General features: G+C 39.4%; 1 protein-coding gene across 1 annotated transcript; it reads left to right on the forward strand.

Annotated features, from left to right (window-relative positions):
- Positions 1-210: 210 nt before the first annotated feature.
- TH (tyrosine hydroxylase) lies at positions 211-15486 on the forward strand. The gene is made up of 13 exons (XM_053449128.1): positions 211-307; positions 4360-4563; positions 7118-7292; positions 7642-7730; positions 8346-8413; positions 8864-8914; positions 9214-9359; positions 10888-11023; positions 11807-11876; positions 13013-13069; positions 13790-13885; positions 14235-14368; positions 15241-15486. The coding sequence occupies exons 1-13, from the start codon at positions 218-220 to the stop codon at positions 15398-15400; spliced, it is 1476 nt and encodes a 491-aa protein (XP_053305103.1). The 5' UTR covers positions 211-217; the 3' UTR covers positions 15401-15486.
- The last annotated feature ends 9468 nt before the right edge of the window (positions 15487-24954 follow it).

The following is a 24954-nucleotide window of genomic DNA, read 5'->3' on the forward strand; positions in this document are numbered from 1 at the left end:
GGTTGTGCAGCAGGTTAGTGATACGGATGATGCTCGGCTGTTTGAATGGGGGTCTGACGGAGATGCAGGGAGATGTTCCTTGGTACCAATATCCAGCCTCCTCCCTCAGGCTGCCTGGTGGTTGGGGGGGGGGATGGAGTAGTGACGTTAGCCGGCCCTATAAAAGCCACAGTCAGGAGAATATGCACAGACCATCGTTCCTAAAAAAAAAATAGTGATGCCGACCCCAAACATCTCTGGATCTGCTGGGAAGAGTTTTAGAAGGGCTGTGTCCGAGCTCGACCCAAAACAAGCCGAAGCCATTCTGGTAAGAGGAATACTGGACAGATGCTTGTGGGGTTTAGTGGGTAGTTTGGGGGTCATTTCTATGACTCCTTCCGTCTGTTTCGGTCTTCGTTAGTCTCAATGTTTAAGACATCGTGTGTCAATGTATTTGGAGAAAAAATATATAGAAAAAACTATTCCGAGCCTTCTGTTTTTGTAAACTTTCAAAGTATTTTGTGTATCGTTGTGACTCTTAATACATTGTGAAGTTTCCGTTCCACTGGTACAACCGTTTTGATGACGAGGTAGAAAGTTACGTGTATTGGGTGAGTATATGGAAATGTTAGGACTCAAATGAGTCACTGGGTAAAGCAATGAGGCACTCGGTGCTGGGTTACTATGACATGGCGTTACAGAACAGTAAGACACGCAGGAGGTTAGTTACTATAATAAAGTATTACAAGCTCACTGACGCAGCAATAAGGCACCCAGGGGGGATATTACTGTAATAAGGTATGACAGGGTCACCCTGGTAATGTAATACCTGGCTATGTTACCCAAGACCCCTTTACCTTTTGCCCGTACCTTGCTGTTTTCACAGATTTTCTTCTCTTTGCCCAATAAACAGGTAAAAAAAAAAAATAGAACCCGGACAAATTATGCTAAAAACAGCAAAGGAATTCAGATGCACAAAATGATACCCCATGTCAGAAAAATATATTGTAAAGTACAAAAACCCCAAAAGTCATTTTCCTACAGCTCTAATAAGTTATGTCTCTGTGTGAAATATAAGTAATTTAACAAAATGATTGTTCCTTTGCTTTTCTGCACTTATCTTTATTCCCGGCATTTGTCTTTATTTGTAAAAACCCAATGTGTTCTCAAACGCCGGCACACGCGCCGGTAACGAGATAGAAGCTGAGGGGAGCAGTCATACTATGTGACCAAATTAGTAAATTATTACCAAAAAAACGCAGCGTGCCCCCTGACTTTGTTAATGAAGTCTGTATTCTGGCTGTTTTACGATTGATTTTCTTGTATTAGTTATTCTTATTTACATTTTTACAGATTTGGCTTAACATTCTTTTGCCTAAATCGGAAAAATTCCAAATTTTTTTTGGAACTTTTAGCACTAACAACCATCGACAAACATTTGGCCGATCTAGTATGATGTAAAGACTCAGAACTTAATCAGTCTTTGGTCTTAGATTCAGGAGCCATATGCCTATCCCATACATTCCCTCACTGGATTAACCCTACCACTTCTGCTGAGGCTGCTCCATCTATCTACCACCCCTTCAGTAACATAAAACTACTTTACATCTAAAACAGAACTAAAATGTGCTATTGCCGGGGAGAGGAAACCGATTAGATATGCTAGTTTTGCCACCTTTTACAAAAGATTTTGGTTTCCTTGATGTAAAAAGTCCCTTTACTTTTAAGCCATTATTATTTACTGAATTATTCCGCAGTAATCTACAGACCCCAAATAATTTAAAGTTGTTGACAAATAAATATAAGCGACAAGTTACATTAAATGAAATGAAGTTTTGCCAAAAGCTGCGTCAGAGACAGATCTCATTTAATTTGCTTGAATTTTTATGATTTGAATATGCTTTTTAATTAAATTACAGTAGGATTGAGGTGATCCAATGTCATATCCAATATTCCAGACAGGCGACGTGGGACAGAGGACTGAAATTGGGACTGTCCAGTGAAAATTGGGACTGCTGTGAGATATGTAATGTTCTCCAGCAGGAAACATCCCCTAATTATTTTTAAGCCTAAATGTAAATGGTGTTTCAAAAGTCAGATGGTAAGTGGTTTTAATGCCATAAAATATGCTGAAGAGAGTTTATTGCTTCTCGCATCCTGTGTTATATTATGATGTAACAATGTTACATCACCTATGCCTGGCTTTAATACACTTGCGAAGGGCGATGTCTATTGTGTGATGTAACCTACACAGTTTCTATAAAATAAAAATATTATTACAAAAGCCATAAAACATGTACTATAATCATAAAACATTATGCTGAGAACTACCTTAATATGATATATTCATGAAATTTTTTTTTAAAGACATATTTTAGCATAGTTATCTGCTTTTGTGATTGGGTTACCTGATGTCGCATACATTTGTCTGTATTCTTTGCTAATATAAATAATGTCCACGGATTTGCTTAAAACTCTTATCGTATTAATGGCATTGTTGAGGACAGCCGTGTTAGTGATATGAATACGAAAACTAGGTTTTGGGGTTTGTGGTAATACCTTTTTTAAATTAAGATGTAAATTGCAGGAAAAGCTCGTCCTCCACTTATCGGAGACAATGCTTTGGACTTGGTAAAGTGAGGATGATGTTCTCCATTAAGTAAAGAAAGATTATAGACTCAAATCAGCACTTTTCTACTGGACTCCTAGGTATAAAATCAGATGGGTCTGCCTACCCCTAGTCTAACCCCCTTCCTGCAATGCTTACCAGGATAGCAAGTCAATGCACTTTACTTTTAGTTAGATATATGAGGCTCGACTCTATGACCTGTCTAAAGGTTCATTGGTTCTAATGGTGGTTGAACATTGGAGGTTCGCCATTCAACTCCCTGACTTAACTCCAAATAGCGATCATGGGTTCTGGGGTGTAATGGGTACAAATCTGTTATCAAGAGAAAATGATGTCTACAAAGCGATTCAGTAAGGTGTCCTGTGTATTAGAGTGACTTACATGGATACATTTTTACACAGGCATTCCTAACAATAAAAACGTGTCTGAAATCCACAAGATATGACTAAATTCACACCCCCTGTATACATGTATGTGTAGAGAGGCGAAAACATGTAGAGTGGCATATAAAAGGACTGCAGTGCTACTTGTGCACTAAATTATATGCCACTGAATTTGGAGTTACCTAAACCTCAAAGCATACCAACAGCTCAGTTTTTAGTGATCACATTTCAACAGGGACCACAAAACCCTCCCAAATATAATTATTTAACAAAAAGGAAAACAGATATCAAATCAAACATCACTAAACATAAGTGATGAGCTTCTGCTGTGGCAATGACCTGAGCTAAACTCAATTAAGCTTTTTCCTTTTATCTTATTAAATGCGCAGTGGCTAGGAGATGGGCACACTTAACACGTCAGTGTATTTGAGCAGTTAGTGATTGTTTTGGGGTTTGCATCCTTGGAGTTGAATTTCGTTGTTGGACGGGTCATGGGACGGGATTTGGACGGGTCATGGGACGGGATTTGGACGGGTCATGGGAGTGCTTTATAAAAGGCAAAGTGTTGATATAATATGTTGTAACACTAAAATCTATCAGAATTAGCATTAGGAATGCATGTTGCGAGCTGTTCAGTATCTGCGCTGGTGACGCTGGTGCAGCTTAATCACAAAAAATGTTGGAAGAACGCAAGAAACATCTCTAAGACTCACCTGGCGTTATCACAATTAGAGCCACGCGTATAAAGGCAGCGCAGCTGCTAATGTGCAGCATCGCAGACGCCACAACTGAAGCCCATGAAGCTGTGAGATTTAGCAACAAATACAGCCTGTCTGAGAATAAAACACTGTAGAAAAGTCCAAGGTGCACAACGGAAAGATAATAATAAATAATAAAAGCCAAATAATTAGTAACTTAAAATAAGCTTTTTTTGGAGCATTTCCTCTAATGAAGTCATGTATCGGCCATTCCCACAAATAACTTGAAAACATAGAGCTTTTTGATTCTTACATCCTGGTTGGTTTGTTAGCGAATGTACAGATCACGATTAAGATCATATTGAAGATTTTCTTTTTAAACCTGACACCTTATCTACCACACTAATATATATAAGATTTACTCCTTTTCAAGTGTGAAGCAAGGGAGTGCTGGATAATTATTATTTTAAAAATAACATTGATTGAAGTATTATTATGTCATGGTAATATTAATACTCTATTAATTGATTGATAGCTATGAACTGGCACCCGGCACTTTTTTGACCCAATATTCCTTTCTTCTTCTTCTTCTTCTTCTTCTTCTTCTTCTTCTTCTTCTTCTTCTTCTTCTCCTTCTGCTTCTTCTTCTTCTCCTTCTTCTTCTCCTCAGTCTCCACGTTTCCTGGGCAGGAGGCAGAGTTTAATAGAAGATGCACGGAAAGAGAGAGAAGCAGCCGCAGCTGCTGCAGAGGCCACCGAATGCACCGATTCCCTGGTATTTGAGGAGAAAGATGGAAAAGCCTTCGTCAACCTGCTCTTCTCTCTCAAGGGAAACAAACCCTCAACATTATCACGCACCCTCAAAGTGTTTGAGGTAAGAAACTCACACAGTCAATCAACAAGGTGGTATCCCTCCTACATGTACCTCTCTAAGAGTAACATCCCCTCATTGGGCCGCGAATCCCTCTGTACCACTTTCCACCATCTTTTCAGAAGCTTTGCTGGCTATGAGCCTCTCCCCGTGTTCTACGGTCCTTAAAGTAACAATAATGTGTGTGTAAACAGAAGGAAAAGTGTTTCACAATAGAACTGTGTAAAAAACCGGATTATTCCTCTAGATACTTTGCCTAAATACAAATATGTATGTCATTAGTCAAATAAAAAGTCTGAGGAAAGTCCTGCCCACCATCCACACTTGTAAGTAAGAGGTCCTCTTTGGCCATTTGGAATACGGCTAGTACTTTTGGGGATAGAAGCCGTTTTCTTAAGCCAGTACAGTGATCAGGCCGCTGACGGTTCCTGTCCTGTCAGTCCGGGTTCTCAAAGCTTACTCATCACCCTAGGTTCAAGTGGCCTCTGCCGCTTCTTGGAGGCTGTTCCATTTATCTACCACCCTCTCCATAAAGTAAAACTTACTTACATTACATCTAAGCCTCTGCTCCTCCAGTTTTAGATTACCGCCTCTTATTCTAACATTTCTCTCCTGAAGTTTGTTAAATCCCTTTAACCCCTTCTGTTCTGATGGTACTTTGTACCCCAAAACCTAGATCTAGTGTTGTGTTTTTTTTACAATATGTTTGTTTTCCCCTTTTCATTATAAATTATACATCATTATTTCAAGGACAGACAGGGCTTTTTTATGACTTTTTGATGTATAGTCCAACAGTTAGTATGAATAATAAATCAAAAAAAACAAAAAAATGAACACTGAGCTTTACTGGGTCCGTAATATATGCGAGCGACATAACGTTCTCCTAAATGAAGGGGGCTTGCACCGTGAATTGTCCTGATCTAAGCGCTGATGAGACACGAGAATTGTTTCACCGTAACTGGGAAGAAGTTCCATGGAGGAGCGAGGAATGCTTTGCATTTTGTAAACGCTGAATGTGTGATTGCGGGCGAGATGCTCTGCGCTGTGCCCTCTGGCTGGGAAGGGGAGACAGACGGCTGTAATGTAATTTGCCTCCTATGTGCCAGCTCTGTCCAGCCTTCTGAGCTCTGGTAATGCGATCAGCGCTGTCACATTAGTGCTAATGCATTGATGTGCAGATACCTGCCACATAAGCACAACAGGAGGGGCAATTCTGGACCGCCTGCAGCTCCAGACAATGCGACCAGCACAATTAACCCTTCATTCACTCTAAATCATGCAACACCGACACAAGAATGTGTATGCATGTATATCATATATAAAGATGGATATATATTTTAATAAAAAGTTGCGTATTGAATTGTTTACACAGACATTAATGTGATTTTGCACGCTTCTACATAGATTATACCACACCTATATTATTCATGGCTTTGTTTTTGCTATATAATATTGTCTATATATGCATTTTACCTTGTTGTAAGAATATCCTGCTGTGCAAATTACGGATTATACATTTATCCCTAAATTTCCATTATGTTGTGTGTTGTATGTATTTTCAGATCTATGTGATATAACGGTATACTGCATAGCATGTTAAATATTCCATTCAGAATATATTCCATCTCGTGTCATATACTAAAATAGCGCCGAAAATGTTGGCAGGGTATTGAATATGAGATACTCAGCATGGCAGACAAAAAAACCCCAATATATTTGGTAGAAAGTCCGGCTCATCAACAGTCTAGAAGCGTTAGAGACAATATCTGTATATTATAATATGGGTGAATAGAGGAGGTGCACACCTTCCATGTGTCCTTCTATAGAGCAATGCTCCTCAAGGCACACCTAACAGTCCCGGATTTAGGTATTCAGGATTCAGGTGTATCTAAGGTCCTTCTATAGAGCAATGCTCCTCAAGGCACACCTAACAGTCCCGGATTTAGGTATTCAGGATTCAGGTGTATCTAAGGTATTTAAAGTGCTTGTATTTGTTAATTGTCCAACAGCCAAGACACACCTGAGTATTCCCCAAATCCAGGACTGTTAGGTGTGCCTTGAGGAGAGGGTTTAAAGAGCACTGGTTTAGAGGGACAGTCCCTTTAGCACCCATATCCCTCTGCCCGTCTTCACCCCGCTGATGTCCCTCTAGGAGCTCAGAATAATTGTTGGATAGGAGTGTATCACAGTGTATCCAAACTACAGAAAGCTTGGTTTTAAATGAAGTTGTGTAAATGAAATATTTCACTTCTTCTAAAAGTCTTTATTATATAAATAATACAATAAAAACATATCATGAACTAGTTTGACTGGCAGCCGATGATGAAACCTCCATGCATGAATGTGGTTGAATGTCATCATGAATATGGTGGGCTCCAAAGCCTAATATGACGGCATGGTTCCCCAGTGCACACTGCTGGTTTCGTGGACAATTAACTATTGAATTGCATAGTAAATGTTAGGTCCTAGAACTATGAGCCCTTTTAATATCTGGTTTGGGTAACCCTGCTGTTGGAAGTTCTTTACTTACTGAACTTCTGACTTTATTATTCACCAGACATTTGAAGCCAGAATCCATCACCTGGAAACACGCTCTGGGAAGAAGACCGCAGGAGGATCCGCTGAGATGGAATACTTTGTGCGATGTGAGGTGCACCGTTCAGATCTTATCACGCTGATGAGCTCCATAAGAAGGGTGTCTGAGGATGCAAGAAGCACCCGGGAGGACAAAGGTAAAAAAAATAAACTAAAAAAACTCTATTAAAGTGCTTTTCACACAGTTTCTCCAATACGATAATAAAAACAGGGGCAGGACACTATTTTCGTATATGACATATTGTTATTATCAACTATTATTAGTCAGTAAAGACATCACACAGATAAGCTAGAATTAGTAAAAGTATCTAAAATTATTTTTTGTTATAATTTTTTTATATCTTATACATGCAGCCTCGTCTTCTCCTTGTTTCATACCCTTCTTTACCGCATTGGGCTTTATTAAATATGATTACTTTTTATGCATCGGCATATTTTCTAGATTATGTTTAACTATTACAGTAGTGCGTCTTTCTTCAATTCCAGTTCACTGGTTTCCTACTAAGATTTCTGACCTGGACAAATGCCATCACTTGGTTACTAAATTTGACCCCGACCTGGATTTGGATCATCCGGTAAGCCAAAGATTCCTCTGCGCCTCCTGGAAAGCTGCAGTACAAGCAGAGACCACAAGCCTGTCAATTTACAAAAGAGATGACAATTGATTAAAAGAGCAATAAACATAAGGTCCTTCTTTCAAAGGGATTATTATAGAATGTGTAGATATTCTCTGAGATTTAAATATTTATTTTGTGAGCAGGCCAGTATGATTTTCGCAATAAATAGGTACGGTGGGATTTATGGATTTAACTGCATATTATGCTATGGGCAACTCATCTGTTCTCAAGGAGGAAATATATTAGGCTAGGTCATAAATATCACCAGACAGTCTCATTTTGGGGCGCCGTCCTAGGTAGCTGCCCCACTGCCCTACTGTGGGCATCAAGAGCCAGTTGAGGAGATCCTCTGGTAGTTCCAAATGGAGGTCTGTATTGTTGCGGCACTGATCTCCATTGTAGTTCACTGCCTTGCAAGGAGGCTTTTGGGGTAAGATGGCAACATGGCCACACCCATGGTCTTGCCCACTTCTGGGGCTGGCCCCACCCTCTCCATCTTTAGCCACGCCCAAAGCACAAATTGGACATCCCAATGGATGAAATGCCTCATCATGCCCTTTACTCTATCCACAGGGCTTTTCTGACCAGGAGTACCGTAAGAGGAGGAAGATATTAGCCGATATTGCCTTCTACTACAAACAGTAAGTAAAGTCATAGTGAAAAGACGCTCCAGTCACCCACGGAGAACTCTGTGCAAATGTGCCACATAATGGAGATGTGTTCAAGCTTAACATAACACTATTATTGTAAAAAATGTGACAACCATTCCTTTAAAGAATGCTTTCATGTTAAGGCATTGATACTAGAACATATATTCTGCATATATACTGTGTTTTTTTATGTTAAATATACGTTCATAACGGTGATGGTTACAGTAATATATGGAAATATCAAAAATTTTATATAGAGGGTGTTTTACCCTTGACTTGAATTTCTTCCGCATAAGCAGATCTATTATGCCTTATATAAACAACACACAATTCAGAAAGAGGATTTAGTTTTAAAAAGTATTACGAAAAACATATTCAACCTAATACTGACAGTTAGGTAACATCCATCTAGCTGATTCACCACATTGCGTTTTCTTACAGTGGTGATCCAATACCGCGGGTTGAGTACCTACCAGAGGAGATTGCAACATGGTAAGTATCTTTATACATTACTAAACCTCTACGGATATTACTGTATTTATATGGACAGCATTTTTTTTTTTTTAGTGTCCCTCATTTATATAGCTCCATCATATTCCACAGCACCGTACAATGAGATCAAATATATCTCTATAGTCCTGTAACTCATAGAGTTGAGTTATGAGTTCTGTATTGTGCTTACTATTGACTTGCGATCAAACATTGCACTTTGACTCACAATAATAAGTGGTTCATTAAGTGGAAACATAATGTGTATTGATACAAGATTGGGTCTGTGCTTTTTCTTCCAGGAGGGAAGTCTATTCCACGCTCAAGAGTCTGTATCCGACGCATGCATGTAAAGAACACCTTGACGCCTTCCAACTCCTGGAGACACATTGTGGGTATAGTGAGAACAATATCCCGCAGCTACAGGATGTCTCCAGCTTCCTGAAAGGTAAAGGCGAGACGATCGACGGGGAGCGCAGGGAAGGGGTTCATTGTCGCCACCTTGTGGCAACTTCGGAAACTGCTTGTCCAATTTTTTAATACCGTATTTGCTCGATTATAAGACGAGGTTTTTTTCAGAGCAAATGCTCTGAAAAATACCCCTCGTCTTATAATCGGGGTCGTCTTCTAATCAGACCTCAAATAGAGGTCTGATTAGGAGACTAAGATCCAGATCCCCCGCACCGCTGCAGGGGACCTGGATCCTCCTGTCGTCGCCTCCCCCCTCCCCACACACTTACCGGTGCTTCCGGAGGTGAAGTTGGCAGCGGGGGTTTGTATGCGTCCGTCGCAAATACCTTCCCCGACTGTCAGAGTTCCAGAGTTCCTGATCTCTGACAGCCGGGGAAGGTATTTGCGACGGACGCATACAAACCCCCGCTGCCAACTCCACCTCCTTCCGGCTGCCGCGGAATGAGACCTCAACCCGCTGCCCCGGCAATCCAGCAGGAAATTGGAAGCACCGGTAAGTAAGTAAGTGTGTGTGTGTGTGTGTGTGTGTGTGTGTGTGTGTGTGTGTCATTTCTTGAATGCCTTACACCCCTATATGCCACTCTGGCACTTAGGGGGTTAAAAGGCATATTATGGGGCAGAGTGGCATATAGGGAGGTATAAGGCATTTCAGGAGGCAGAGTGGCGTTAAGGGGGCATTTAATAGTGCACTCTGCCTCCTGAAATGCCTTATACCTCCCTATATGCCACTCTGCCCCATAATATGCCTTTTAACCCCCTAAATGCCAGAGTGGCATATAGGGGTATAAGGCATTTCTGGAGGCAGAGTGCTCTATATAATGCCTTTTAACTCCCTTAATGCCACTCTGCCTCCTGGAATGCCTTATACCTCCCTATATGCCACTCTGCCCCATAATATGCATTTTAACCCCCTAAATGCCAGAATGGGATATAGGGGTATAAGGCATTTCTGGAGGCAGAGTGGCACAAAGGGGGTCAAAAGGCATACCATGGGGCACAGTGGCATATAGAGGGTTAAAAGGCATATCATGGGCCACAGTGCCATATTGGTGTGGCAAGCCTGGGGGCAGATGTGCGTAACTGGGGGACAGGTTGGAAAATACAAGAAATAAAAACAAAAAAAATATTTTTCTCAATCATAGCTTTTATTAAAAAAAATAGTTTACATGAATTAACATTTACTGGTAAAACTTTTTTCCTTTAGGGTCGTCTTATATTCAGGCTTTTTCTTTTTTTCCTAAGTTAATATTCAGATTTTGGGGGGTCGTCTTATAATCAGGGTCGTCTTATAATCGAGCAAATACGGTATATAATAGAAGATAGTATCGGTGAAATGCATAGGTGTCCAAGTTAAAATCAGTTTCAGCAAGTTTTATGAAAAGAGATACGATACAGTTTATTTCTTATTGTTATAGTTCACAATGTATGAGATCAAACAGTGCCAGCAGACAGAGACTCTGCCGATGTGTGTCCGTCACAATGTGCGTTGATTTTCTTTGTTGCAGAGAAAACAGGGTTTCAGTTGCGTCCTGTGGCAGGATTACTATCGGCTCGAGATTTCCTCTCCAGTTTGGCTTTCCGTGTTTTCCAGTGCACTCAGTATATTCGGCATGCATCCTCACCCATGCATTCCCCGGAGCCGTAAGTAACATGTGTAGGTTGTACTGGTCTTAGCGACCCCATAGAAAGCTCCACAGTCCAAACACTATGTGGTTCATTACTTGGGTGTAAAAATGTTATTTTACCCAGAAGGTGGAAGAAAAATGGAACAGCCTCCCAGAAAACGTGGTAGAGACTAATACAGTAAGGTGATTTGATCACGCATGGTATAGGCAGAACGCTGTCCTGAATCTAAGACAAGACCAAGGACTGATTAAGGTCTGAGTCTTTACATCACGAAAAATGGTCAGAGTAGAATGGTACTTTATGATAATGGCATAAAGTTACGACTTAATAATTAACTGAACAAAAGTATATAGAAGTTACATAGGAGCTATGTTGGTATACGCACTCGCACTTAGCTACCAAAAATGTCTGCATGTATCCTAACATATATATATATATATATATATATATATATATATATATATATATATATATATATATATATACAAAAATAAATTCTAATGCCTAATGTCAAAATTTCTCCATGGCATTTTAGTTTTCAAAAGTGCCTTATCCTGATACATTTATGCATTCAAAATGTTAAAATTATCACGTAATAACTAATAAAATATCGGCTTATGTGCCCACAGATGATTACTCTACACAAATCCTCATATGAGATTTGACTTTTACCATTCATTGTCCATGCATTAAGCTGGTAGTACATTTAGAATTAGCCTATGCTATCTCTCAACCCTTGAACACACAAATCTCTCTCTCTCTCTCTCTCTATATATATTATTTTCTGATCCTCTCCAGGGATTGTTGTCACGAGCTGCTCGGACATGTCCCCATGTTGGCTGACAAAACATTTGCTCAGTTTTCTCAGGTAATGAAATTAGCAGTCTATATCCTATTTCTTTAATGCTGTAATGAAAGAATGCTTTCAAAAATAAACTTGTTAATTAGACTTGTGCATTCGGATTTGTACTTATTGCAAATTTACCAAAGTTTGGCAAACTGTACGAAGCCATGAAAACAAGGCCCGGACCCCCCCCCCCTTCCAAAGTGGATGAAAAAGAAGCAAAAAGCTCCGAATTTTTGTCTGAAATTCCCAGGCCCTTTCCCTCATGCACTCAAACCCTCTCTCACACTCTCATTCTTGTTCACGCTCTTTTTCACGCTAAATGTTTCCTTTCCTTCTCTGCCGACCACTTCCCCCTTCTGTTGACCTCTTCCGCATCTTCTTGTTCTTCATCATCTCTCTTCTACCTTCTGTCTTTTATCTTCTCTCCTTTATCTTTTCTCTTCTATCTTCTTCTGCATCTCTGTGGACATACCCTGTCACGAACTTCTGCCAAAATGCCAGCACATCTCTTGACGTCCACTCCCCCGATCCTCAAATTGGGGGAGATTATGTCAAATAAAGCACCGCCATTTTTCCCTAAGATAAAATTCCCCCCAACTCACAGTGCTTTCACTGCTGTTCTCCCCCCCCCCCCCGATTGGAGGATTGTTGGAATTTTGGAATTTGGAATTTTTGATTATATTTGCCAAGAGTGCCACTATTAGTGGTGGGCACTGTAAATATATCAACCGTATCTTTTTTTAATGTTGTACAGATCAACTTGAAAGTATATTGTTATATGTTATATCAATCTATATAAATCACATAGATTCTAAAACACCAAATTTACTGCTGCCACCTAACTTTACATGCTGTTCATCAAACATAAACTGGTTCCCAGAACTTCTTAATTCAACTTGCATAAATATACGCATTAATGTAACCCATTATCTTTTAATAAAGCATATAAGATTTTGGACATTAATCTAAATGGTTACATTTGTATCTAAATGTAATCGGCAGCACGGACAATATGTGCTTTAGAAGTCCAGGCCTATGGCAATATAGATCATTATCTCAGTCTTGCCGAGGTCATAAGCAACAAAAGTCCAGTAACAGGATGTTTGATGTAAAACACACATCACTAAATATCACAATATTGCGTTTCTCCCCTGCAGGACATAGGATTGGCTTCCCTAGGTGCAACCGATGAAGAAATAGAGAAACTTGCAACGGTAAGAAACGGGTTATGTGTCTATGTGCGTCTTACATTGATATAATGTTACAGGTTTTTATTAGCAATAAGGTGTACAATTTATTGAGCTAAACCTGGAATGCAGTACACTATATGTTGTGTTCTCATAATGTATGTTGTGGGGAGCCGGTAGGATAAAAATAATTGGGGAAACAATATTAAACATAAGACATGGGGAGGCCCTAGGATAGAACTACCTCCTAGGAAAAGCAGGATTTTTTACCAGGTGAGAAAGTAATTTCTCATCATGCTGATGGTAAAGAGTGGAAGATAAAAATGTGACAAGAGAATGACAGAAGCATAAAATGGCATTGAGGTGAGGAATTGTGACTACATGTGATATCGTCATCTCATTCTGCCCCTTTTAACTGCTCCTTGGGTGATTGCCAATCCCTCCCCAGCTCCCATAATTAAAGGGAGACTCCTGGGTGACCACATGTTGATACCACCATTTAATTTGCCCCTTTCATACCCTTTTTCATCTCCACTGAGATGGAACTCCTGGGGTGGTGAGTCCAAAACCATTAACTCCCCAGCAATGTAATGTTGAGGAGACCTCTGGGCCAGCATATTTGGGAAGTTTCCAGTTATGAGGGTAAATCCTTGTACTGATACCTCATGCCGGTTTCCATGCCCTACAGCCTGTGTACTACAGTGTAGTATATGAATGTTGTCGTGTGTTCCATGTGTGTTGCTGCAGCTGTACTGGTTCACTGTGGAATTCGGACTTTGTAAGCAGGATGGAGAAGTGAAAGCCTACGGGGCTGGCCTGCTGTCATCATATGGAGAACTGTTGGTACGTGCAAACAAAGATGTATGAGTGTACACAACACGCAGCCACAAATATGTACATACAGGGCCAGACAGGCGATGGTGGGGGAAGCACATCCTAAAGGCACATAAATTCCAGGGTGGTGCTGAAATGGCCAACACATACAAACTACAAAGCAAGAGATCAGTGCGCCCAGCAAATACTGATTAAAAACACCTATCTGTGGTGTAAATATTGTGGATTCCACAATAGCTGAGCCTTGTCTAAGTATACATATCAAATAAACATACACAAACTTTAATTTTACATATAAAAATAAACATATAAAAAAAACCGTATAAAAAAGTGTAATTATGTTCCATTCTTTCTTTAGCACTCCTTGTCTGATGAGCCCGAGGTACGTCCTTTCGACCCAGATGACGCTGCTGTCCAGCCCTATCAGGACCTCAATTACCAGTCCGTTTATTTTGTGTCAGAAAGTTTCACGGATGCCAAAGAAAAGCTAAGGTATGAGGAAAGGGACACCACAAAAACAATGCAAACATCTGCTGTGCAGGGTTCAGTCCATTCATCCCAGAGACGAGGACCTAGAATGGAATTTAATGGGGTCAATGGGCAGGTATAGAAACGATGAGGTTAATGCAATATCACAAGCAAACTAGGACATAGAAATATTATGAATTAGAAAGGATACCATAAGAGATATGATGGAACAGGCTTGAGTAGAGTGCTGGAGCGGATTATTAATAAGAGAGAAGCAAGGTGAAAATCCATTCAGTTGTGATTCCCAGGTGGCTTTTATGTTAAATATTTGTGCTTCCCACCATAGTCTTGAGGTATTATAACAATATACACGTCATCACGTTTTTACTGGGATATTTAGTTCAAAACTGGACACCGACAAGTCAATAAGTGGAGTTGAAAAGGGAATTTTATTGAATACATTCAAAATATTGGGGATTCTGTCACATTATATGGCCATGCGTCAAAGTACCTCAAGTCTGGAGAGTCCCATCTAAATTTTCATGGCTATATTGCTTACCAAGGAAGCAATATTTTTAACGTAAATGTGAGACTTGGGCAACTTAAAGCCTCATCTGGACACCATTGATGAGGGACCTGTGTGTCAGAACCTGCAAATAAATAATATCTATATATATATAGATAAATATCTGACTGCGGGCTGCTTAAATATCTGAGGTTAGACAGGGCCTGTAGGTGGTTTGTGACAGAAGCCATCTTGTTACACCCATTAGGCTGCAGCACATCTTGAGTAGAATACCAAAGTAAGCTTTCTTGTGGAATGAATCCAGACAGATGTTTGGTGTAAACTGATTTGTTCTGTACGCAAACACCGATATATATTACCTTCATGACAGGAATTACGCGTCACGTATAAAGCGTCCATTCGCAGTGCGTTACGACCCTTACACTTCAAGCATCGAGGTACTGGACTCACCAAGCAAGATCCGAACCTCTCTTGACGAGCTGAGGGATGAGCTCCAGACTCTAACCAGTGCGCTCAGCACACTTTCCTAGCGCATCGCAGCGTGCAAAGCATCGCCTGTTAGCTCATCCTCCCCAGCAGCAAACTGTATCATCTCTACGCACACGCACCCCAACACCCACAGCATTCATGGTGACCCTTACCACCAAACGCTGCAGTAAACACAACAAATAGTGGTATATGTGAAACAGTCAGCTGAAGCATTCCATCGGTTGCTATGACGACTGCAGCATTTTGAAGAATTGTTCTTTATGCGTAATCTCTGTTTCTGCTGATTGTTCCCGGTTTAGTACATCATAACCAAAATTGTCCAAGTACTTCTATGGAAACCATTAATGTGCTGATATTCACGTACACAACCCAAATGTGTTATCCCAGAAGCAAACCGTATAATTAACCCAACGTTCTCTAGAAAAACCACAATTACAAGATAAGTATCCTGCCGTATGGGCTCCTCACCAGACACTTCATAGCTAGTGTTGCATTTCTGGAGCTTAAAGTTTTTCATTCCTCAGATTATTGTTTTATTAGACTCTGCCAACGATAACTTTAATGTTAAGAATAAAGTACATTTCTGTGTCTTCCGAGACCCCCGTTTAATATCAACAACTTGCTCTCAAGGATCAGTACTCAAGTATCTCCTGATCCTAATGGAAGTATAACGGCGATCTTCTGCATTGGTGTGGTAGTGTGGTGGCTAGGGAGTAAGCTTTGTTGAGATTATGTCTTTTTATTTAGACAATCTAGTTTTCTCCTAATTTTTTATGCAGTTCTATGACATTTAGGGCTGTAGAACGTTGCTTCTAGAAAAAAGGGACATCAAGGATGAAAATAGGGAGAACAAGGTTCTGAGGACACTTGGGAGATATGTCTAATACACAGAACTCAAAAACCCATACGCAATATTTTACACCTGATTAAAATGCCTACTTAAAAGGAGAAAAACTATTTTATTCACCATAGTTTCCTAATTTAGCCAACAGATGTCACAATTTTCTAACTTAAAGTAGCCAAATGCTACACATAATTAATAGAGGCTTTCCCTTTTAAGTCTGTTGGAAAGTTTTCGCCTACTATACTTTATTTAGGATTATTTTTCAACAATCCCAATTTAAATAGTCTTTTATGTCTGTACTTGTTGTCAGACAAACTGTTTTAGTGCCTTTCATAATATATATGCTAATAATATGTGTAATATACATACTATGGGGTCACCTGCTTTGTATTTGTGAATATTGAGTTAGACGTACTGCTATGTTTCATCCTGTTAAACTTGCGTTACAGTCCTGCCAGGGACCATATCATATCTAGTTATGAGAACAGCAAAAGAAAACAATCTCCTTCACATCGTTTAGACCTATAGACCTATTTTGGTTTGTTAGTTTTCTTCTCCATTGAAGTTTTTTTAATTCATCCGGAATCTGGAATGGGATGATAGATTCACATATTTCATAGAATTTCACTCATTCTAACGAAATCGTCCTTTTAGCCCTAATTTTTGGAGCATCTTATAAAATGACCACAAGAGGGACCTTCGTGTCTGGAGTAGGGATGCACTTCACTTGTACACTTTAAAAATTCATTTTTGACTATACCCTGGCGAATTTGTTTGATACATTAAGGTCTCATTTGTAGAAATAAGCAGGGAACAATATGTAATGTATGTTACTTTAACACAGGGCTATTCATTATTTAGAAGCTAAATTAAAATAGCAGCCCCTCTGGGGCAGGCAACAGCATCCCTTGTGCCATATCCTCAGATTCTACAACTCGTAGGCACTGTAGTTTGTGCAGCAAGTACAGCATTTCCTCCAGAACTATATATATTAGATATCATATATTAAAAATTATCCAACAATAAAATAAATATTAGCTTGGCTTGTGATGAATCTGCATTAGCAGTTAATTAACACTCCCAGCTCTTAAGACTACCAGATAAAAGTTAATGTTGTATGGCTAACCGGACAAAGGTCCAGGCTGTACTTTAACTAGAACAGGTGGATCTGTCACAAAGACTGAATGACTTGTTGATCTGTCTCTGCTGATTGAGGAGATGCTAAGAACATGAACTATTAGGTGGCCCTTACAGAACATATGCACAAAGAAAGAGAAATGGTTGTAGGAATAAAGTGGCTCTCAACTGTCTACAACACAATTAGCAGGTGATTTTAGCACTTAATCATAGGTATGGAAACACAAAGTGTAGCCAGGTTGCATAGATCCTTTTTGCACTTGATGTCCCTCCACCTATGAATCTGAACAGTATGCTATAAGAGAATCCATCCAGCGATCTACATTGATACCCGAGAGGAACAAAATACATGTTTATGAGTAACAGTCACAGACTTAACTCATTTCTAAAATATCCATGTTGGTACTTCATGAAGAATAATCATTTCTGACCTCAGAGGCTGGGATCATCCACCAAGCTTTGATGGTAAATCATTTGTTGCAAAATTGGATCATTGGCCTTTTCCATGGTTGCAACATGATCTCATAACATTTAATGCAACCCAAAGCTAATTAAAGTGAAGATCTGCAATGTATTATCCTTGGTACATGCACAAACCCTACCAGTGCCAACATGCCTAGATGTAATGTCCATGGTAGCTAAATAACACGGTTCCTTTAAGCTGAATCAAAGTTATTATTATTCAGTTAAATACCGGTTACATCCAATATTAAACATTATTTGTGAGGTGTGGGTGCACATATGTGGAATTTCAAGTAAAATTCTTGGATATTCATGGCTAGAATTACCGGTATTTCCCCTAAAACTGTCCCAGCATAGCTTCATCAGGACACAAGGCTCAGAAAGGCCAGTTTGACATTAGGAGATAAAGTAAAAAGTTACAATGTCTCATTAAGACAGTAAACAAGAAAAATAACTCTACACTTCCATATGGGGATATATTTTTTTATCTTAGGTTATGAAATTCTAAACCTCTACTTTTAATTTAGATGCTATAAAAAAGGGAAAGCTCTTATTTCCTTACCGTGGTAAATCACTCTTACTTGTTAAAGAGCATCAATGCGACACCCCATTTACCTCCACACAACATGAAATATTTATAAGGTGTTAGGACAGGATTTATGACTCCACAACGGGATATCATTCCTTCCTCAACGAAAGGGGCGTGCATGGCCAATGCTTTATGGGAGCAGAAAACGTGTCCTCAACCCAACCTCATCAATGAGGGCCTGCATTGTTCACAAACCACTTACTATAAATGTAATATCTTTATTGTGGTCTGATACTATCCTACACATGTGCAACCATTCAGTGTATATACTGTGCTCATTACATCATGTGATATAAGAAAATAAATACAATTCATTTTCAAATATAAATATGAAATTGGATTCTTATTTGTGATTCACAAGCTGAGGCCCTCTGTACAGCTGAAGCTTTTGCATTATTTGCGGCAGATCTGGAGGAGGGTGCTGGAGACTGAGTTCTCCTAGGGTGCCAAAAACAATAAGGCCAGTCCTTAAAGGGCCAACTTAGTGCGCTTTCACTACTGGGAGACCTGATCTGGCATTATGGAGGACCAGCCAAGGCTCTTAAAGGAGAAGATCACTGGGATTTAGTCTTGCTAATGCATGGCAAGGTTGGCTGGCCAGTTAAAATGGTTCATCTAACCTCAACTCATTCCATGGTTTAGTAAATCAACCTTTTGACTCATCAAGAATAGGAAGATTGTTAGAAAATAAAAAGTGTAATCGCATGGAATGAAATATATTTTTCACTGCTGTGTTAGCTTTATGGGGAAAGACACAATATACATTTTACAGCTTTATTTTTACATTAAGCTGATGTTATGAACCCTCCTTGCACCTCTGAATTTCTTTTTTATCAAGTTTATGTAACTAAGATCCAAGATGACAAAAATCATTTTATTTACCTGATAAGGAACTGTAGTGCTACATTCCAGAGCTGTCAAAGTAAGTCCAAAATGGCTATTATGATTTCATTAATCAACATGGAGTTAGCCAACAAGCACCTATGGATACAGATTTACATCAACATGTAACCAGTGTGATGCACAAAGGATTCAGACCATTTGCACATAAAGTACATCCATCGCAAATGATGCACCTCACAACTATAACTATACATTCCAGTGTGGGGCTGACTTTCCAAATCTGGACTGTTAGCAGCTATGGATGGACTGGCCAGCATTTTAATGATTAGAGTTGACGACCAAGATTTACAGCACTAACATTTTCACCTAACTACATGTAAAGTGGTTGGATGTTGATTGGAAGAACTGGTCATCGTTACTTATATTGGCTGCCTTCAGTATAGCACCTGTCCGCTGAGTTGCTTGTTCAAAATATAGGTATAGCTTATTCAAAATATAGGTATAATAGGATCACAGTCTGTCCTCAGCAGAGTACAACCTTGTCAGCCAAGTGTTCTATAGTTTAAACACAATACATAGAACACTTAATATGAAGAGATGAATAAAATGGAAGAGGCCAGGGTGGTGATCTTGAGCAGATACATTGAGTATTTTTCATGTGATTTTGTGAGGCATCCTCCCCAATGACATGTAGGTTATAGATCGTACAGAGGCGAGCTACCGAAGGCGTTCATTCTACAATTCATTGGGTGTCTCCTAATACGTAGTGACATGGGTTGAAAAGAAGACTTTTAATCCATCAAGCTGAACCGTTCCAAGTTCCTGATCTGTTGGACACCAAACTCCACTTACTCTCCAATGTGTTTCTGTGTAATGCCAGATAAAAAAGGTATTTAAATCTATTCATACATCACCCAGACAATAGAGGCTGTCAATCACCAGGCCATATACCATTAAGCACTTTAGTATACTTCATACACTCTAGTTTTGGTTGATGTTGTCTTCAATGACAACTGGTTATTTTCCTAGAGAATGAATTACTGGAAGAGCATAAGGTTTTAATTTAATACAGCTTCCCCATGATAAACATTAGAGGTCCTGGAACACTTCTGTAAACTGTATTTTGGTACATTGATCTGCAAGTCCCTTATAATAACAGTCCACGGTAATTATTAAACAAGAAGGAACAGCTTGCATGGACTTAACCCAACACTGCCATAGGAGTATCTGTAAATCAGCAATCGGTGCCGGGCCTTACCATAGGATTATATCATAATATTTTAACCCATCTCATCCTACTGGCAATGGGATGGGATAAGGAGGACACAGGTGGCATCTATACCCTATAAAGGGTTAATTAATAAATCACCCTCACTGTACAAGGGAATAACGGCTGAACCAACATATGACAAAAAACCTAAATACTGTAGCACCGGGTATTTGAAAAACTGTAATGATCACTGATCTCCCCATCCAGCCCATCAACACTATGGAGGGCGGTTCTCCTTCTGAGCTTTGCTTCTTTTAAAAGCGAAGCACGGGGTTATGATGGCATATTCATCAATGCTGAGGAAGCGGCAGGTGGCCCTGCCCTGGGTTAGGGCAACGCCGAAGGTAAATGTGCCACTGGCTCTGCTACTACCTAGATAAACAAAGGAGGGGGGTAATTATAAAGGGTAACTTTGGTGCAATGTTGTAAATGTAGTATTCTCACCTAGATCAGTAGGAACACTTAGCATGCTATGACAATAAGGCTACTTTTCAAACTTTTCATTAGAATTACTCTTTTTAGCACTGGGCATTTTTTATGTTACATCCCTATAGTCTAAATAATTTGATATAATACCAATAACAGTGCACCGGCTTAGTGAATTGTATGATTGTTACTATACCTGCCTGTCAGTTGGATATGCAGTGCACTTCTGGACGCCTGTTCTTAAAAAAGCCTTTATGGAACATGAAAAGTGTAGAGGCGAACTACAGCTTTAATTAGGGGTAAATATTAGTTATAAGAACAGTAGAAAGTGCTTACAGATGACCAGTTCATTACGGGGACTGTACGAAGAGCGAAAGGGATTCTTTACAGTAAGAACCATAAAGATGTGGAATTCACTTCCTATAGGATGTGCTTTCAAATAGGATTGATACCTTTAAATAAGAGATTGGCGATTTTTAGCAAATAAACAATATACAGGGCTATAATAGGTTAATTATATCTTGTTGATCTAGTGAGAAATCAGATTTCTATTTTGGAGTCTGGAAGGATTTTTTTGATAATCACTTCAATCTGAGGTTTTTCTTATTCTGGATCTACAGCAAGAATGAATTTAACGGGAATGTGTCTTTTTTCAGTCTAAATTACTAGTTACTACACTACTAGTTAGCATGTTAACTTGGCTAGCCCCACCCCTTTACGAAGCCACTCCCCCAGAAAAGGGATTTCTTCGAGTACCCTGTCCTTCATTAGGCATCATGAAGGTCCATTCCCAGTGAGCTTGGAAGGGCTTGGTAGATTGCAAGAAGGGCTTGGTTGGCATACAAGCGCCTGGAAATTTTTCTTTTTGCATAGCAATACAACATGTGCTGTAGTGTGTAAAAATAACTATTTCTATTTTATTCTACGAGTGTGTCATTCTAATCAAATCTAGTAAGCTATGAAGATGAGAGTTGCATTGTGGGCGTGCATGGATGCGTGTGCAGCACCCTTGCCAAAATATCTCTAGATAATATACGTGCCAACTGCATGACAGCTGAACTTCAAAAAAAGAACGGCTGGAATTAGCATTTAGTCATTATCACAACAAGACCAATTGGGTTAGACAAATATTTGGCACTTGCTTGATATTTCAGGGTATGTTGCCAACATTTAAGTTAAAATGGTTTTCTGTAGACCAGCAATGTGCTTACCTTCTGTGCTGCCATAAGGGCTGCCCCAGGGCACAGCATCCAGCCGTCCCCTATATGGCTGCCATTCTTATGGATTAGCTCCAGAGTATGACGTCCTATGCCAGAGCTCTGCCTACTGAGGAAGTGCAGAGACTGGGAACTGTGTTTTATGGAAGTTATGTGGACCAAAAACAAGTCTCTATAGTATAAATGAGCAGGTTTGTGAGATCTGATGTAACCCATTGAGCAGCGATGCCCTGAGAAGCCTATTCATAGGACAATCTGTCCATGGTTTGGTGGAAGAATGGCTGCCATCCCATGGGACCTGCAGCCCTAGGACTATGCTTAGTTAGCCTAGGCCAGAAGAGGACTCTGCTGTAAGATCACGCATACTATATATCCAATGCATCAGTTCAATCATACAAAAGAAAAACACACTTTTACCATACAACTTATCACTGGAAAGAGTAACAATGTGAAACCCTATATCCTTCTCTGTTAAAAGGAACAGGAAAATAGAAACATGATGAAGTGTCACATTACATAAATTTATGTATTCACTTTTACATTACATATGGCAGGGAACAGATGTATATGAAATGTGGACCGGCACTGATTTTTGGAAGACGACTACACGGTTCCTTCGCCAGGAAATCTGACAAGAGTGGCAACCATAGAACATTAAAAAATGTCCTTTGTACAAATAATACCTATATTGAGTCAGGCATTGTAATGCATAAACTTAACAAGAAAACTTTTTAATGAAAAAATAGAATTATAATTTGGAGTTATCAAAATAATCCATTGGCTTCCTTTATCCCTATAAATGAAATAGAATACCAAATAAAATTATTATTTTTTTGGATATTTTCCAATACATCATACCCCAATAGTCTCAACTCAGCTTCCTCGGAGCACTGTCCACCTCAGCAAGGTGATGAGAAGCGGAAAATCACCGCACACAGATGTATTTGCTTTCTAACTCTCCAGCTGTCGGGCAATTTTGACAGTGAGGGAAACAAGCTCGTTAAGACTTTAATAGCCCTGTTATCTCCACCCGAAGAGACTCCTCATGGAATCAGCTGTCTGCTCCTTATGGAGGTGTTAGGTTAATGAGATGGATGAGTTACATACAGTCCCGTTTTAAAGGTGCATTTACACACACAAAAATGCTGAGAAAAAGATAAAAGTGATTTATGTCGCCCCATTAATTATAACATCACCCCATACCTTTTCACCAACATTTGTTATATGTGACATCATACAAAGCATCAAACTGGGGGACTGCAATCCAGATATTCCAAAATTATTAAGTATGAAGGCAGAGCAAATTAGTTGGTTTACTCATCAGTTCTAATAAACATGGCATGGTGTTAGGGGAAGTATATATAGGTGAATATATGGCACATATTTTATTGAAGTAGAATTTATTGGGTCTATTCATTGTGGGGTGTAAATGGGTTCTAGAATCTAGAATCTCACCTAATTGTATTATGAAGGGCTATCGCTGTCTGCAATCCTAACTTTGTTTGGAAAGCTCTGAGAACTAAAGTTTGGCAGATTTCCTGACAAATGTTTTTTGGGATAAACCGAAGCGGCTACAGGGATGGGGCATTCTGTGGGCATTTCCAGTTACATTAGAAGAGTCAAACTTCAGACTTTGAGGGGCGCAAATAGACCACCAGTATTTATAGATACTTGACTATAAATATTGCATATTTTGGTGACATTTTTTATGTGTACAAAATTCATTTCAGCCTTATGGATGGTACGCATATCTGCCGACATGTAGGTAACTGTAAGCAATAAAATGGTTAAACGTTTCTCCTAGAAAAGTCTTCTTGTGATACACTGTTTTTGTAAGTTCAGCTACAGTTTTATTGGCTTAGATGTCAATAAACAAAATAATTAGCAATTTCAACCGCAGTCAAATTGTTTACTAAATTATGTCTATGGTCACTTCCTTTTGCAGATTGTATGCAGTAGGATCTAGTACAGCTTTAGCCAAAAGGGAACCCTCCAGCTGTTTTTTTTTTTTAAATTATTATTTCTAGAAGCCCAAGGTACATTATACTTCCCGTCTTTCTCTGAAACAAGGTTATGAAAGGTGGCCATGTGTGGAGACCTGGTGTCCAATCTTCTTCTTCTAGGGCAGCAATCTCCACGTGGGAACATGCAACTTCTTCCTTCTCTCCCTGGCCAAAGCCTAAGGGCCAGATCTTCTAGGGCCTACTAGGCCAAGTGAAGTCTTAAAGGAGGGGTGGCATATATATAAAAAAAGAAAAAAAGAAAAGAAAAATACATGCACATTAAAAAAAAAAAAGGTTTTTTGTATCATACAGGCCCCAGCCCATGGTCTACCTGGCCTTACGGTCAGTTAGTGCTACCTGGTGACCCAGAAAGTTAAAAGATTTGACATCATGAACTTAATGTACAGATCCCATAATCACAAGCCGTACTTTTTTTCTCCAGATTTTCATGCAGGCCTTCAAAATGTATCAGGTATAACCCTTAGCCATTATTGGGCTTCGCACTGTCTAGTTCATCTAGGTGAAGATATAAATAAAGGCCATTCACAATCTCATCTATTGGAAGGGTTCAGTTACTTTGCCGTCTATTAGTAGATAGCATGCTTTTTTGTAACGCTATAATTTTAATACTAGCACAGTAATTGTAAATATTTTCAAAGAATAATAATCCATGGATCAAAAAAAATCAGTTATTTACTTATGTTATATAGATGATCAATCCCACCGCTGACGTTAAGGATCTCAATGAGGCATTGGCCGCATGTTATTGAAAATACTTACTAGTATTACCTATCCATTACTAGA

This window comes from Spea bombifrons, chromosome 10 (genome assembly GCF_027358695.1).
Source record: "Spea bombifrons isolate aSpeBom1 chromosome 10, aSpeBom1.2.pri, whole genome shotgun sequence".
Lineage (NCBI taxonomy): Eukaryota > Metazoa > Chordata > Amphibia > Anura > Pelobatidae > Spea > Spea bombifrons.